Source organism: Molossus molossus, unplaced genomic scaffold, assembly GCF_014108415.1.
Source record: "Molossus molossus isolate mMolMol1 unplaced genomic scaffold, mMolMol1.p scaffold_m16_p_1, whole genome shotgun sequence".
In the NCBI taxonomy this organism is placed as follows: Eukaryota; Metazoa; Chordata; class Mammalia; order Chiroptera; family Molossidae; genus Molossus; species Molossus molossus.
The window spans coordinates 60,213,603-60,228,247 of record NW_023425344.1 but is presented as its reverse complement, the minus strand read 5'-3'; the positions used below and the strand labels follow the sequence as shown (position 1 = coordinate 60,228,247).

Below are 14,645 nucleotides of genomic sequence, written 5' to 3'. Positions count from 1 at the left end.
CTGTGATTGAACTTTGAACTGGGCCCCCAGTGGGAAAAAAAGGAGCAACCTAGTTTTAAACCTCAGAAACTTTTCAACACTCAGCCACTTTTATCATTTTCCCACAACCTGGACCCCATGCTTTGAAAGAATTCTGGCTAATAAACACAAATATGTGTTTTTAATTCATTATGACTTAGATAAATGGTAATCAGAATTTGTAATCAACATGAAGTAACCCTTGTTACCATCTTGAATTGTAATAATTCTAACCATAACTATGGAATGTGGGAGTTTATGTTAGGCTCTGCCATAGGGGTTCGTTCTTACATCTGCCTGGGCTGTGGATCACAATGACCCATGAATGTTCGTGGACCCTTCTCCCCATCCACATTTTTGTTCAAGTTAGAGGGTTCACAGGATTCAGCGAGTCCATGACAAATAACAGATTCAGAACTCCTGGTACTCAACCTTATTCTTAAATAAATTGTCAACTCTCTTTGGCATTTCAAAACAAAGTTCCCACAGGACCATGATTATTTGCTTTGAGTATCCCTAGAGTCACATAAAAATTTTTAGCTTTGGGCCCTGGCCGGTTTGGCTCAGCGGTTACAGCGTCGGCCTGTGGTCCTGAGAGACCCGGGTTTGGTTCCCGCTAAGGGCACGTACTTCGGTTGCAGTTTGTCCCCGGCCCTGGTTGGTCATGCGGGTGGCAGCCACTCGATGTGTCCCTTCACGTCGATGTTTTTCTCTCTCTCTCCCTTCCTCTCTCTCCCTCCCACTCAATCTGTACAAAAAATGGAAAAATATCCTCGGGTGAGGATAAAAAACAAAAATAAAACAAACAAACAAACAAAAATTTTTAGCTCTGGGAGGTGGGGTTTGAATGAGGACTTGCTCTTACAGAGGGTGGAGGCATGTGAGCGTGTCAATCACGGGACTTTTCAGCCCATCCAGATTGTCCTAACTGCTGCAAAATTATTCCTTGTTCAGTCAAGTTTATGTAGAGCTGGGGGGCTCTGGTTGAATAGATATGTGATCAGATTCTCCTTTCTTTCTTCTCTCCCTAATTTTTTGACATTATTTAGGTAAAAGTCACCCAGAGTACAGAGGGCCATGATCAGCCACAAGTGATAAAAACACTGCAGAAAGGAGAATACTTTGGAGAAAAAGCTCTTATCAGGTGAATCCATGAATCTGTATACCATACTAAAATAATTCTGTGATTGTTTTATAGGCACAACTGCTCATTTAGAGTTGTCAAAATGAGCTACCAGATTAATGACAGCCAGTGTCCAAGATTTAACCAAAAATTAGCCCAGCCGGTGTGGCTCAGTGGTTGAACGTCGACCCAAGAGGTTGCCCATTCCATTCCCAGTCAGGTCATCTGCCCAGGTTGTGGGCCAAATCCCCAGGGGGGGGCATGCAGGAGGTGGCCAATCAATGCTCTCTCTCATCAATGTTTCGATCTCTCTCTCCCTCTCCCTTCCTCTCTCTCTAAAATCAATAAAGAAAAAAAATTATAAAATATTTTTTGCACAGGAAATAAGTCAGAAAGTTATAAATTTGTTATGAAAACAAGGTGTTCTATTAGAATTTTCTGTTTAAAAAAGATCCAGAGAGATTAAAGAAGTTAAAATTATAATTTTCTCTTAAGAACAAGTTTTTATATTTCCGGGTTTGAAATATTGCTGCTTTCCTTCTTTAAAAAGAAACAGCAGATGATGACTTTACATATTTTGTGTGCTTTTTCAATTATCATGACAAAAGTTCTATATTTTTAAGAATTTTTATCAGCTCATTTTGCAAGTTTTAAAAACAACTTAAAATAGTGTATTTGAAATTTCTACCTGAACCTTAGGTCTTTTGAGGTATGAATTTATTTGGTTGGTCTAATTTATGAAAGAAATATTTGTAAAGGTTAATCAAGTGGCTCAGAGTCACTTTCTATTTCCAGGAACCCAGAAAACAACCCCAAGTCTGAAGAATTACATTTTCCTAAATGTAAATAACTATAAAAGATCAAGTTAAAGTTTTGAGAAACACCCTTTTTTTTTTTTTAGCTATATATGTTTTTAAATGAATACTTCAAATTAATTAAGAAAATCCTTAAAATTTATGTTATCACTAAGTGCTTTTATTTCATAAAATAAATAAAATAAAATCATATGCTCAGAAAAAGGAGCAATATTTCTCTTCATTTATCTTTCTCCATCTTTTGTGTAGAACATCCCAGTTCTGTATATTTGTATGTCAGGATTACACAAGGACAGATTTTTTTTTTTTTTTTAAAGTATCTCTCGCCCTGGCCAGTTTGGCTCAGCGGTTGGAGTGTCCGTCTGCGGTCCTGAGAGACCCGGGTTCGGTTCCCGCTAAGGGCACGTACCTCGGTTGCAGTTTGTCCCCGGCCCTGGTTGGTCGTGCGGGTGGCAGCCACTCAATGTGTCCCTTTCACATCGATGTTTCCTTCTCTCTCTCTTCCTCTCCCTCCCACTCTATCTGTACAAAAAAAAAAATGGAAAAATGTCCCCAGGTGAGGATAAAAAAAAAAAAAAAAGTATCTCTCTAAAGACAAATTTTATTATTTAAAAACCACAAGGCTATTATTTTTTAAAGAAAATTTAACTATTTAAACTTAATGTTACGGATATAATGTAAACACAATAAAATGGATTTAAAGCCATGTTGAATTTTTCTTTCCCTTTTTCTAGCTACTGATGAACGTGTTTCAACAATAGGGAAATTATCCTTTTTTTCATTGGTTTATTGGTAACAGAATAGGATACATTGATGTAATATAATTATGTAATATTATTATTCAATACTTCAATGTATTTGTTCTTGAGATTTACAGATTCTTCTTCTTACACCTCCGAGAAAAACAACTAAAGTTTGAAAGTGCAGAGAAATTCATACGTGTACTGTGGAGTCAGCATAGCTTTTGAAAGGAAATATACTGTCTCATTTTGCTGAACCTGAAAGATGGATGTTATATGTTGCAGCTAGCCAATTACAGTGTTTTTTCGTGAGAAACATAAACCTTTATATTTAATATAAACACCCAACTCCCCAAAGAATTTGAAAGCATAAAGCTAAAATCAATGAGGAGAGTTGGATACAAATACTTTGTACATTTTTGTGCATTTTTATGCTATTGCTTCTTAGGACCACCGATGGTGATGTGAAATTCCTTATGTATTCTGTATATTTCCATGACTTGACATCAAATAGTCCCAGGAATTCTTTCAGAATTTTATGTGCAAAAGTAAATCCATAGCACTTACACAGTTATTATGAAAGAAATGTGTATGTTTACAAACATCTAATACTTATAAAGTGCTTGCAGAGAATTTCTAGTCACGGTGATGCCGACAAGTGAAAAGGATGCCATACCTCTTCCTTTTTTTAAACTCATAAAGGAAATAGTTGGCCCACATCCAAGATCACATCTGTATTTATATATTTATATGTACATACAAGTTGAGTACACACTATTCAGCTCTCAATTCAAAAGCTAACTGAGCCGAAGTGATTTCACTGATGTCTTCTAGCAAGGACCCTGTAAACTTGGAAGGGACTGTGGGTCATGTCAGGAAATCTCTTGATGTCAGCTATGGGGATAGGGGACTTTTTTTTTGGAATATAGAGACGGGCTGCCAAGGTTTTCTCTTTCCCATCATTACAGGCAGATGAAAGAACTGCACTTTGTGTGATGCCACTTTTGATGAAGTTGCTTAGAGCAGTCTCAATGTACTTGCTATTTCAGGCTACATTAAATGAATATGAGTGTGCCTCTTTTTTTTTTTCAGTATCTTTAATTCATAACTAATAGAAAGAGGAAACTAATTAAATAAAAGTCTCTAAATACTTTACCCAATGCTTCACCAATTGATATTCATTAGGTTATTAAATTTACCATTATTAGATCATATGCCATAATTTATTGTATTTAAGATATAAATTGCAAGATGCACCATTCTGTTATATACCCCTGAAGAAGAAAGACATTGCTGTTAATTACCCTATGACTGATCAACTGTAAGACATATGCTGATTTTAGAGATTTTAATGAAAGGTATACATATTAGATTCTAGGAAATGAAAGCATTTTACTGTTATTTAATTCATTGGGTGATTGCATCAGAAACACTTTCTCTGGGTTTTATTCTTTATTGTATTATTAAAAGTTAATTACTTAAATGTTTTTTCAATAAATTTCTTTGATTAGTTAATTTTGTTTTTTTCCTGCCTATCCTTTTGATCAGGAGAGCTGTTTTATCTGGCAGACACAAGAACAGAATGAGATTCCATTTCTGGTTGCCATCACTGGTTCCTCTGTGTTCCCCCTGCAGCTGCTGTCTTATCCGCTGAATTTCTTGTATACATAACCTTTACTGGAGCATATTTCAAATGCTTTTTTTTGGGAGAAAGTTGGAGTATAATGTTAAAAAAAAAGTTTTTGGAAGGTTTAAGTGAAAGTGTTTTCTACAAAGCAGCAGATTCTCTAATAAAAATAAGTATTTACTTTCTAACTGTTGAAAATTGACTTTCCCAGTTTGGCTCAGCGGTTGGAACATCGGCCTGTGGACCAGAGAGTCCCGGTTCGGTTCCCGCGAAGGGCACATACCAAAAAAAAAAAAAAAAAGAAAATTGACTTTGACTTTCCTGTTTTTGTCTGCAGTGATGATGTCAGATCAGCCAACATTATTGCTGAAGAAAATGATGTCGCATGCCTGGTGATAGATCGAGAGTGAGTATACTGATACTGCTGGAGAAGGTGGGCTACTGTCACCTTTGAAGACTTGGCCTTCTGTTATTCCAGGGGCCCATCTGTCTTCTCATTCATCACCACTTGGAAATGCTGGCCAATCTTCTGCTGCGAGTACATTCTATTAAAATTCATGGGAAGGAACTGGGCCTTCTGATCTGAATCTGTAGCAGTGGCAGATGCTGGCAGACTAAATATTTTGTGTGCAAAGTTTGTACATAAATATCAGCAATAGATTTAAATTCTGCTTCTTCCAGAGAAATCAGCTTATTAGTGTTCATGAATTTCCCCCCACATAATATAGTGAACAGTTTTATAATTTATCTATAAAATGCTCTCAGTCGTTAAAAATGTTTTAAACAAAACTTATCTCTCTCATACAAAATATAAAGTACTCATTGGCTACATGTATTTCCAGATGTTTTAATTTAACGCTTGTAGTAATTTGCAGGTAATGTGTGTCAATATCAATCTCTAAATGTCTTTGGTTATTTTTCAGAATAAGCCCCTCAAATCATATTTGAATTTGGCCCCCTGTATTTCTCATTAACCAGTCAAATATTTATTATCTAGTTATAATAAAGGAAATTTAAACATACCAAAGTAAGGTCATTCTCTAAGAAAAGTCACAGTGTAGTCAAAGAAATAGGGAATACTCATGTGAAATATTAACAAGAAATAGTACAGTCACAAGAGGTATCACAAAGGACTACGTAGATTATTGCTAATTGAATACAACATTTACTGAACATAAAATCTTAGAGATTTAGAGTTGGAAAGAACTTTAGAACATTTAAAAAAATCATTTTGTTATGAAAAATTTCAGATATTTAAAAAATAGAATGGTATTATGAACCTCATAATGCGAGGTCAACGCTGATTTATTAATGCCTTATTTACACCACCTCACCACCCCTCCCTGCTTTCTCTACACCTTTCCAGCAGATGACACACATACAATTCCACCAGTAACTTTTAGTAGCATCTCTAAAACCTCAGTATTATTCATAATACATGGCCACAATAACATTAACATGCCTAAAAAGTTAACAATAATTATTTTTTATTGAGATATAATTGACATATGAATATTATATTTGTTTCAGGTATACAACACAATGATTCAGCATATGTCTCTATTGCAAACAATCACCACAATAAGTGTAACATGCGCACCTAGAACAGTCTCTCCCTGACAGATGAGAAGAGTGAGTCCCCGAGCAGTGACAGAATTGCCCCAACAGTGCCACCTGTGATGAAGTAGGGCCTCCTGCCAGGTCTCCCCATTGCTTTCAGCCTTCTTTACACTGTGCCATTTGGCCCCCATAGTATGTGTTCAGTAAGAGAAGCAATCTGTAGACTATTTTCTTTCTGCTATCTTCTTAAAAAAATACAATAAAACAATTGTTGGTAAACCTGAACTGCAAGGCAGAAAGCTGCAGGAATGTTTTCTCTTCTCACTGAGACCTTGTTTGTTTTCTTTTTTTATCCTCACCCAAGGACACTTTTTCTTTTTTTTTTTTTTTTATCCTCACCCGAGGACATTTTTCCATTTTTTGTTCAGATAGAGTGGGAGGGAGAGAGAGGAAGAGAGAGAGAGAGAAACATCGATGTGAAGGAACACATCGAGTGGTTGCCACCCACACGACCAACCAGGGCCGGGGACAAACTGCAACCGAGGTACATGCCCTTAGCGGGAACTGAACCCGGGTCTCTCCGGACCGCAGGCCGACGCTCTAACCGCTGAGCCAAACCGGCCAGGGCTTGTTTGTTTTCATAAACTCAAAAGATACACTATATAACTTCTAATAACTATTCTACATAGTATGGCAAGACTAACATACATAAATTACTGAAAAACAACTTCCAAAGCCTTGGATAACCATTGTCTTTCATGAGCTTAAGAAAGATGTCAACTTGCAGTGGTGACTGTCAGCACAGAGCTCTACATTGAATTTAATTTTATTTGTTTAGAACATTCAACCAAACAGTTGGGACTTTCGAAGAACTCCAAAAATACCTTGAAGGGTATGTGGCGAACCTGAACCGTGATGATGAAAAAAGACATGCGAAGTAAGTGGGGAAATATTTTCCTAAGGCAGCTATGATTACAACGGTTGATGAAGGGCACAGAAAGGTGTGATTTACTATTGTAACATTTAGTGTGCCTTTGCTAGAAAATTTGGGGGAATTCTTTTAAGTTGTCTTCCACAAAGAGGATACCACTTACCACTGCTGTGATTGTTTTAGTCTATAAGTAGTCAGCTCCTTCCTGGGGGTGATGAGTAGTAATGATAGGGAGAAATTTCCTGATGGGGGCCTAGGAAAGGGATTCTTTACATTGTCTGTTGACTTTGCTCAAAAGTTCATTAATTCCAAAACAATGCCTCTGTTGTCCGTGGAAGTCAAACAGGAATGTTAAGGCATTAGAGTAGCCCTTTCACTGTGATTTCAGGTTAAAAACTAGCAGTATGGTCAGAATGATTTCAAAATATAAGGGAGTGATTTCCCAGGGGTGTGTGTGTGTGTGTGTGTGTGTGTCTAGGAATTGGGTAGGGCTATAAATGTAATTAATACATGAGAAATTTTTGTTTAATAGAAAAATTGACTTTGTAAAACTAAACGTATTTGAAAATTCTTTGCTAACACATTCTGTGGAATGACTACTTAAGCATTTATTCACCAGACAGTATAATCGAAGCTAAAGAGTCAAAAGCTCTAGGAAACTGACGTTTGAGCTAAATTAGAGCATTGTATCAAGACCTCAGGCCTCAAAAGTCCCCCCCACAAGGAATCTCCCTACAACTTTTATGCCAAAAGCCTTTTGTAGTAACAGCAATTTATGAACATATAATCCAGAGCAGTAAACCTTAAATAAAAGAGAAAACGAGTATTTCCCAATGACAATAGTAGATATAAAGTAGGAAATATATTTTGTTGTGTTTCACAAAGTAGTCAGTCATAGAAGGCCTCAAGATCCGATAAACATAGCAAAACACTGCATGATGTTAAGTGTGACACACTCTGGTGTCTACAACCAAGAAAATGATGCTGGGGTTTCATTTCCTCTCGCTGAGTCTTTCATTTTAACAGCTTTATTGAGATACATTTTAAATACTACACCTTTCACTCATTTTTACTTCCCATTGATTCCATTTGACATTTGTCTGTTTCTTATTGTGTGTGTGTGTCTGTTTTCTGTTCGTATATTCTATTGTTTTTCTCCCCAGATATGACTGAATCTGATCCCATAGGAGTTGAAGTAGCCTTGTGGGGACTGTAGGCAGGAATTTCTCAGAAATAAGGTGGTTGTGGGAGTGACTGTTCTGGGTGGATCCCTGCTTGACCGAGGTGGTGTCTGTAACATGTCACTTCTCTCGCGCAGGAGATCCATGTCTAACTGGAAGCTGTCCAAGGCACTCTCTCTGGAGATGATTCAGCTAAAGGAGAAGGTGGCCAGATTTTCCTCATCATCCCCATTCCAGAACCTTGAGATTATCGCAACACTGGGCGTTGGTGGGTTCGGAAGAGTTGAGCTTGTAAGGGGTTTACGTTTCAAGCATCTGAGAGAAGCCTTTGACTTTTTCTTTCTGTTTTATATTCCAGTGTCTCTTGGAGGAATGTATGACTTGTTATTGCTCTTAAATGTTGCTTTGAACTGAGAAAGTATACTTTTCAGTCTGTATGTTTATAGTAGCAGGGCCGTGCTAGTAAGTAACTTGTGGCTGCTATTTCAAGCTTCCTATATCACGTCCTTGTGTGAATTTTTTTCTGATGATGGTAGTTACTGGAGAATGTACCAAGTAAGCATGCCCAAAGACTATAAAGCCTTTAAAAATGTATTTCCTAACAGCAAAATGGGTGTATCTATACACTCGTGACACATTCGCTGTCTACGTACCAAAGAAAAGAAGAATGCATCCCGTGCCAGAGAAACACGTTCAACATTGCAGTCCGTCTCTTAAACCACTTCACTACCGCTCTGTCTTTAGCTTTGATTAGCCATTGTTCGGGTTGCTCAGAGTTTTCTATCAGAAGAAAGAAAAAGAAAAAATGAATGCAAGGGGATGTTCGAAGTGTCAGTCAGGACGGCTGGGAACGCACGGCCTGATTTCGGCCACTTCTTCCACATCGCCACCTCTCTGAGCTTTATGACCAGCTTCCGAGGAGTAGCAGAGTGGGGTTGTCAGATCCGGCGCTCCAAGGAAGCTGCAGGATGGAGCTCTGTGACCTTATTAGATGCAGGTGGCTCTGCACCCTTGGCAATTACCAAGCCCTTCTCTGCCCAGCGGATTTTTAACAATTCTCTGTACATTAGCCTCCGGGAACTCTGCTGACACGTCGTCCGCTCGATAGCCCTGGGCACCAGCAGATCTGAAGGGCTGCCAGGAGACTCTGCATAGTACCGTTCACACCCAGGCAGTACTTCATCTCTGATGGGGGAGGGGGAGGAACGATTTCTGAATCGGCGAAAGCATATTTGTAGTGTTTCTCTGCCATGTGGAGACAGGAGGGTCATACCCATCTGCAGTGACGTTCGCCAAGATCTTGACAAAGGGATTGAATTAGCAATGCTGAGATTTTTTTTTTCTGTAGTTAGATCATTATAATTGAAACAATAATTTCACCATTAGTTTAAGAGTTATTGGCAGCCCTAATGGCAAATGTGAGTACAGTATGGGATGCAACAATTTCTGCACACTTTTATTATTTGTCAAATGGTCTGCTTATGGAGTTTTAAGCTCATTTGAATAAATACCTATGAAATGTCTTTGTAAGGGAAAATTCTGTTTGTCCATGTAGAGCAATGCTCTACAGTAGAGCTTCCTGTGCTCACAGACGCGGTCTACCCCTGAGCTGTCCAGCAGGGCAGCCCCTGGACACAGTTGCCTGTTGAGCTTTTGCAGTGTGGCCAGTGCAACTGAGGAACTGAAATTTTATTTATTTATTTTATTTTATTTTATTTTTTTTTAATCCTCATCCGAGGACATTTTTCCATTTTTTGTACAGACAGAGTAGGAGGGAGAGAGAGGAAGAGAGAGAGAGGGAAACATCGATGTGAAAGGGACACATCGAGTGGCTGCCACCCGCACGACCAACCAGGGCCGGGGACAAACTGCAACCGAGGTACGTGCCCTTAGCGGGAACCGAACCCGGGTCTCTCCGGACCGCAGGCCAACGCTCTAACCGCTGAGCCAAACCGACCAGGGCTGAAATTTTATTTTTAATTAACTTAAAATTAAACAACCTCATGAGACGCGTGGCTATTACATCAGATAGCTTTTCATGTCACCTTCAAAACTGAATAGATTTCTAAACATTGAATCTGCTGACTACAGTTTTTCTAGTTTCAATGCAAACATTTTAGAACCATGTTCCAGTGATGTGAACTCTAGTGGCAGTTACAATGAAGGGGGAATGTGTATCCCTGAGTAAAACTCGGGTCCCGGAGGGATAAATGATTAAAACTTACTTACTATTTTTATATATAATGAGAATTTTAACTCTCATTAGTGAACATGTTTTATACAGATGTCAGTCTTTCCCAGTAAGATTGAGGGCTCTTTCTCTTTTTACATAGGTTAAAGTGAAAAATGAGAATGTTGCTTTCGCTATGAAATGCATAAGGAAGAAACACATAGTTGATACCAAGCAGCAGGAGCACGTCTACTCGGAGAAGAGGATCCTGGAGGAGTTATGTTCTCCCTTCATTGTGAAGTAAGTTGGCATTTGACTCCCAGAGCTGAGGTTGTCGGGCTTTTTCCGTGAATGTTTCCACTCAGGAGGATGGACAGAGGAGGCCCTGCTCTGAATTCTCTATCCCGGTCACAGCCGCAGTACATAACAATGTTCGAAGTTTGAGATCTGGAGTCAAGCACCCAGATCCTTTTATTCTTAAGTAAATAACAGGAAAGGTGTGTGTGTGTGTGTGTGTGTGTGTGTGTGTGTGTGTGTGTGTAAAGTTAAGCGAAAAAATTTGAATTGATAATTTAGTCCAGACCTAATTCAGAATTTGGGAAGCAAGAATTCATTGGAAGCCCCTCAGGGTGTGTGCTGCTGTTGAATTTCTGCTAGAAGTGGCATTTGGCCACATCTGGGCTGCCAAGGAGCAACAGACCATGGTTCTCACATGCCAAGATGCCAAAAGTTCTGCCTCCTAATAGTTACTGTTCTACCTGCAGCTATCACCAGAGCTTGGAAGAGAAATATGTTATTCTAGGCCACGGCTGTCTTTACTTGTGAATTCATGGGTTACTGGTATAAACCAGTTTGTATTTTCATGCATGGCTTTCGTGATTTCTGGGTGATATAAAGTGCCTTTCAAGGAATAGAATTTATACTTTTTGATCAAATGCCTTGAGAAAATCTTCCTGCCAATCCATAGTCTCCATTTTATTCAATGTTGAAAAAAGAAATGTGAACCCAGGCAATGCTGGTAATAGGGTCATCCAATTATCTTTTTATTAACTATGTTTCCAAAATGCATCCCCACCCCTTTTTTTAACCAATAATTCATGAACAAAAACTATGATGAACAGCTTCAGTGTATGGATTTAGGTTTTATTTATTTACTCATTTCCAGCTCTTTATAAAGTTCTTGGCATATAGTAGGGTAGTAATGACATTAACAATAAATATTAATGACAACATTTATTGAGAAGTTAATGTGTCGGGCACATATATATTTCTGTATATATACACATACATACACATATAAAATAAAATATACTTATTTATTTATAAAAGTTATATTTATTTTATATAGAACATATAGATATAAATATACATTAAACTAATGTCTTATAAATAATATATCAATGATATATAATCAAATGAATTGATCTTCATACTAGAACAGCGAGGTAAGCATTATGATTGTCCTCATTGAAGACGAACGATAAGAACGTGAGATTGCACAGCTAATACATGGCTGACCAGGGACTCAAGCGGAGGCAGCTGGTTCCAGAGCCCTCACTGAACTACTGGGCAAGATGTTTTTGCCATCTGTTCATGGTATGGCTGCTCTGTCTGCTGTAGCCTGGAGAGCGCCAGGGAGAGGAGGAGGTCTTTTGATTAAGACCTGGAGACTACTTTCACCCAATGTGGAAATCTGGTACCCTGCCTGGGCCCCACGTCAGGACTGAGGCTGTCTTCCTCCAGATTTCTGGGGGTGCTGCCAACTGAGGTCTCTGCTCAGCCCCTCTCTGGCCATTGCTCTTAGGCGAAGAGAACCCCTTGCCCAAGACCATACTCTCTCTCCAGGCACATCCTGCATCCGGTGATGGCAGAGCTCCTGGAAGCTGGGGCTTTTGTTGAAACTAGATTTTAGCCCAACTTACTTCTGCCCAAATCTAGTTCTTCCTCCTCCACGGGCACTGTTCCCAAGTATACTCCCCTCTCAACTTACAACCTCTGTCTCAGAGTCTATTTCCTGAGACCAACTAGAGAACATAGACATGAGTGTGAATAACTGTTACTCAAGACAGATCTTTTTTTTTTTTTAAGTTATTACTTTTTTTTTCTTTATTGATTTTAGAGAGAGAGGAAGGGAGAAGGAGAGAGAAATAGAAACATTAATGAGAGAGAATATTGACTGGCCGCCTCCTGCATATCCCTACTGGGGATTGGCCCACAACCTGGGCATGTGCCCTGGCCGGGAATCAAACTGGCAACCTCCTGGTGCATGGGTTGTCACTCAACCACTGAGCCACACTGGCTGGGCTCAAGACAGATCTTAAAGGAGATACATGCAGAGGTCTCTGGGTTTGGGAGGGAAGGAGAGGCCATATTTGGTAGGTGGGATCATGAGCTGCTTTATCAGGAAGGTGGACTCTGAGCTTGCCCTTGAGGAATGGATACTGCTTTTACAGACACACTGAGGTGAAGACGTTGTCCGTGGGTAGAGGGAGGACAGTCTAAGTAAAGGGGCCAACGTGAGCAAAAGCAGGGCGATGGGAAAGATCACAGTGGACTCAGGTAGAAGCCCAGTGTCACTGTGGGGTGTTTGGAAAGAGATTAGGACCATTACTCAGAATGTTACCCATGATACTCTTAAGCTGCTTCAGAGAAGTTTTAAAACTAGATTTCTAATAATAACCATGGTTTTATCTGTCTTCACAGATTGTATCGTACTTTCAAGGACAATAAGTATGTATACATGCTTCTGGAAGCCTGCTTAGGTGGGGAGCTATGGAGTATATTACGGGACAGGTAATAAAAAAGATTATAAAAAATAACTTTTGTCTACTCACACATAGTCTAAAGGACACCATGCTATATTCATGATCATTTAAAGAGACATGAAGGAAGTAGTTAAGATATGATTCTAAGAAAATATTACCACTTGTTAAAATAAGGTAATAATAGTAATATTTTCTTAGCTAATATTATAATTGTGTCATAGGCACCCAGTAAGGCCGTTATTGTCATTTCCATATTAGGGATTAAAGAATCCCAGGCTTCAGGACAGTGTGAACTATCCATGGTACCATGTCTAGTATGAGACAGAGTGGATACAAACCAGGTGCTTCTGACTGTGAATCGCTAGAAGAGAGATGAAGAACAGAGGGGAATGGTGAAGCCTTTTCTGAAAACCAGAGTCATATGTCCGCCAAGATTCAATTTTATAAAAGGGGGTCGTTTTCACAATCAAAACTATGAGTCTTTCTTGAGCCCCACCCATGTGCAGGCTCCATAGTAGGCAGTTTGGGGACAATGCAAACTTTTCTGACCAAAAGAGTAAAAAGTATAACTCATCTTCCAGTGAGTTTTGAGTTTATTTGGGGAGACAGTGTATGGAATTTTAAAACCTTTCTTTATTTAATGTGAAAACGAAATACAGCAAAGAAGTGGGAGTTTGTAATTGAAGGCCAGTTGAGGGTGGTAGATGGTCGGCATGGAGGAGAGGGGAGGAAAACATGATGGTGGAAGAAGGACTGGAACTAAACTCTAAAGCTGATCAGATTGGAAAGGCAGAGAGGAAGAGACAGCGGGACATCGGGATAGGATTGGGTGTCTGTGGATGACAAACGACAGGATTTGAGGAGAAGACAAGGGCAGAGGAGATGGGCGGGCAGGTGTGCACTAGGTTGTGGGAGTTAATGCCAGGATTTAGACAGTATTACCTGGGCTGGTGGTTCTCAACCCCGACTACACATTACAGCCACAATGGGATCTTTTACAGAGTAAAAATGCAGGGCCTTAACACCAATGATTTGGATTCAGTTCATTTGCAATAGGGCCCAGTAAATTCTTTATAGTGCTTCTCAGGCCATTCTAATGTGCATTCATGGGTGAGCATCACACACCTAGGCAAGAAGAGACCACGGAGCCTCTGAGTAGAAGGTGACTGTGTTGTGTTGGGAACATATTGTTGAATGGATCGGAATGGGGAGAACTTGGAAGGATGAGACTTGCCTGACACCGGCAGAAGGATCTGCACCTTGCTTCAGCTGGCAGATCTACTTAGAAAATCTTAATCTATTTAGAAAAGGGAATTTCTGCTTCCTATTAGGCACTGCACCTGATCCTCAAAACAACACTGTTAAATAGGGAGTAAACCCATTTTGCAGATAGGGTCTGAGGCTCAGAACAGCTAAACAACTTGCACAAGGACACAGTGAGTGGAAGCAGCAGGAGTCAAAGCCAGTCTCTCTCACCTCAAAGACACATCCTTCTGTTATACCATGCAGCAAATACCCACCACATCTTAGCAGGTCAGTATGTGAACATCCATAGGGCTGACAGAGGGCGACTCTAGTAGCATCACAGTGCCTCAGGTAGGAAGAAGTTATCGTTACGTGCTTTGCAAACAGGAAATGACAATGATCACTTTGAAGTCACTTTTTAGTCAAACAACCAAATACAGACATCTGAGTCAAGCTTACCATTGAAATAG

At 39.4% G+C, this 14,645-nt stretch overlaps 1 protein-coding gene across 2 annotated transcripts in view; it reads left to right on the top strand.

Annotated features, from left to right (window-relative positions):
• The window catches only part of PRKG2 (protein kinase cGMP-dependent 2), a 102,300-nt gene that overhangs the window by 53,346 nt on the left and 34,309 nt on the right, over window positions 1-14,645 (top strand). The window contains exons 8-13 of one of the 2 annotated variants that reach the window (XM_036270173.1): window positions 1,068-1,162; window positions 4,661-4,729; window positions 6,722-6,820; window positions 8,133-8,199; window positions 10,329-10,465; window positions 12,869-12,958. In XM_036270173.1, coding sequence (XP_036126066.1) covers window positions 1,068-1,162; window positions 4,661-4,729; window positions 6,722-6,820; window positions 8,133-8,199; window positions 10,329-10,465; window positions 12,869-12,958 — 557 coding nt within the window. Of the gene's footprint in view, window positions 1-1,067; window positions 1,163-4,660; window positions 4,730-6,721; window positions 6,821-8,132; window positions 8,287-10,328; window positions 10,466-12,868; window positions 12,959-14,645 lie in introns of both variants that reach the window. The other variant, XM_036270168.1, reaches the window with a different exon arrangement.